We start from the raw sequence: 3,049 nt of genomic DNA on the forward strand, positions 1-3,049 counted from the left end.
CATATCCATCCTGTTGTTAAAACACTGATCTCAAATTCTCTGTTCATTAAAATTATTTTTAAAAAATAAAATAAAATAAAGCTGGGAAAAAAACCAAAAAATACTAATCTTGGGCAGTATTTGTCCTTTTGTAACTGAGATATTTCACTCAGTATAATGTTTTCAAGACTCATCTATGTTGTATAGCATTTTATGAGTTACGCAGCATTGAGAATATTTTAGTCTTGGGTCTCTTTTATCCCTGGCGTCTAGTACCTTTCCATTTCCATATTAGCTGTGCACTGGGAAGTATCAAATGAATTGTTCTCTCTCCCTAGAGAGAAGAGGTGAGGAGGAAGCACATTCGCCTACACATGGAAGGCGCCCTCACCGCCCGGGACAAGGTCGGCGTGCAGGATTTTGTGCTGTTGGACGCGTATACCAGCGAAACTGCCTTTGTGGACAACCTTCGCAAACGTTTCCGCGAGAACCTCATATATGTAACTTACTCCATTTCTTAGCCATCTTTCTGCAGTGTTCCCTCCCTCCTTTCACGGCCTTGATGCTCTTGACCAATATCGCCCTAGTAAATTAGCCTTTAGTGGGTGGTGCCAGGAGACTACTGTCAGATTCATGCTTTGATCCTTTGGGTTAAGACTGTTAAAACTTTGACAAAGACTCACTTTCAAGGAGCCTTGGTGATGTCGTGTATAAGGAATCAGGCTGCTCACTAAATGGTGGTGGTGGTGGTTGTTGTTGTGCACCACAGAGTCAGAATCAACTCATAGCTGACCCTCTGACAGGTTTTCAGAGGCAGTTAGCCGCACGGGAGGAGACTGCCCATCCTTCTTCCACAGAGCAGCTGGTGGCCTCGAATCACATGCCTTCGGGATTGCAGCACAGCTTCTTGCCATTAGGCTTACCAGAGCTCCCTCACCAAAAGGTTACTGGTTCAAATTCACCAGCTACCATAAAAGAGAAAGATAACAACCTAGGTACAACAGCTCCTAACCCTTCCCTGTCCTGAGCCAATCTCAATAATTTCAACACACCTACCCCCGTTGCCTTAGTGATTGCATCAATCGATCTTATCCGGGGTCTTCCTCTTCAGCGCTGTGTTCCCACCCTTCCGAGCATGATGTCCTTCTCCAAGGACCAGTCTCTCCCAGGAACATTACAGTGTATTTTGATTGGTGTTTGGTGAGCTAAGATAGTTGAGGGCAGGCTATCTGGAGGCAGACCCTTGTCTGATTGGTTTGTGGTGTAACATGAATTTGAGCGCTTAAATATTTGTACCATCCAAAGACTGATGTTAAACAGTTCTATTTAGACCAGAAGAAATCTAAGTGTTTATGTTTTCTACATACTTTGGACATGTCGCAAGGAGGGGCCAGTCTTTGGAGAAGGACATCATGCTTGGGAGAGTGGAGGGACAGCGCAGGAGAGTAAGACCCTGGATGAGGTGGATTGATTCAGTGACTGGGGTAATGGAGGTAGGTGTGTCAGAGATGATAAGATTGGTTCAGGAGAGAGCAGAGTTCAGAGCTGTGTACACAAGGGCGCTATGTGTCGGAGGGGATTTGATGACACATAACAACATGTAAGAGCTTGGAGTTTCATTTATTCCTAAGCACATTCCAAGAAGTCTCACTCTATAGACTTGCTCTCTTATTGCCATCAGATAGGAACTGACTCCGAGGTGACCTCCAGTGGGTTTTCAAAGGCTGTACATCACCCGGGAGGTGATTGCTCATCTTTCTCCTGAGGAGCAGCAGGTGGATTCGAACCACCAGCCTTTGGCTTGGCCACATAACTACGTAGCTGAACAACTTGTGAATCATAATGCCCTCTAACATCAAAAGCTGGGGACATGGATGCTAATGGGGCGATTATTCATCCAACTTTAAAAGGCTTGTTACTATATATATATTCTTGCTGCTTTCTACCTGTGTCTAGAGAACCCTTTGTAAAATGGCAATGTTATCTTGCCCACACTCTTAAAGCTGGCTGTTGCTGTTTGTATTTTCTATATAAGTTCAGTTTGCTCCCATGTAAGCTTTGAGGGCAGGCACTTCATTTCAGCGAGGGGCTTTAGCTCTGCTCCGCTGTCTGTTGCGTTTTTAATAAAACCCCACACCACGTGTGCTCTGAATACCACTCACTCTCCAGAATTCCCTCATATCATCCTCCCCTTCCTTACTAAGCTGTAGCCATGCTGGACACCTGTGTAAATAACCATCAACAACATGAGAGTCTGCATAGGGGAAAGCGAAAGAGGGATTGAGGAATAAGGATGGTCTAGGCACGTTCAAAGAGTCAAAGTGTCCCCTCTTTTCTTAGTTTCCCCATGTCAGTCCTGTTTTATAGCAGTGGCATTATGCAGTATGTGTCCTTTTGTGACTGAGATATTTCACTCAACATATTGTCCTCCAGGGTCACAAGGGAGGAAATTGTGGAACAATGAATGAATTTTTTTAAAAGAGAAAAACAAACTGGGGGTAGAGAGGAAAATAAGCAACAGTGAATGAATGGAAATCCAAGCTTTCGGTAAACATTTGTTAAAATCACAATAAAAAACTATGAGAGAGAGAGAAAGAGGCTGTGAAAGAGGGGGGAAAGTCAACAAAATTTCTGCCCTGCAGTGAAGAAGGATGTATTTTTGAGTCATTGAAACAAAAACAAAAAGTTACAGAATTTATAACTGTAAGACAGCAGAGTCAAAAAGTCCCTGGAAGCAGAGTTTTGGTAGGAACTGAGAGATCACACGTAAGTGGAATGGCCTGATTGCTTAATGGTACCTGCATTCATGGGGTAGAGTCTTGTAATAACCTATTAGTAAAACTATTAGTAAAGTTGCTTCCTCAGTCACATCTGTTTCTGGAGGTCCGTTGTCAACATTTGTCAGAAATGACATGCATTGATACCCAGGTTGTTGTTACTGCTGTTGTTGTGAGCCATCGCCTTGTAACTGACTCATAGCTGGTTCTCCAGTGAATTTTTAGAGGCAGTAAATCACACGGGAGGAGATTTCCCCACTCTCTCCATGGCGCAGCTGGTGGGTTCAAACCGC

The 3,049-nt window shown here is 43.8% G+C and overlaps 1 protein-coding gene across 1 annotated transcript in view; it reads left to right on the forward strand.

The window, feature by feature from the left end:
* Nucleotides 1–347: 347 nt before the first annotated feature.
* MYO1H (myosin IH) overlaps nt 348–3,049 on the forward strand; it is a 92,058-nt gene continuing 89,356 nt past the window's right edge. The window contains exon 1 of the mRNA XM_006894898.1: nt 348–479. Within this exon, the coding sequence (XP_006894960.1) occupies nt 354–479 (126 nt within the window). The 5' untranslated portion in view covers nt 348–353. The remainder of the gene's footprint in view (nt 480–3,049) is intronic.

This window comes from Elephantulus edwardii, unplaced genomic scaffold (genome assembly GCF_000299155.1).
Source record: "Elephantulus edwardii isolate Elephantulus edwardi_28Jun2011 unplaced genomic scaffold, EleEdw1.0 scaffold00151, whole genome shotgun sequence".
NCBI lineage: Eukaryota > Metazoa > Chordata > Mammalia > Macroscelidea > Macroscelididae > Elephantulus > Elephantulus edwardii.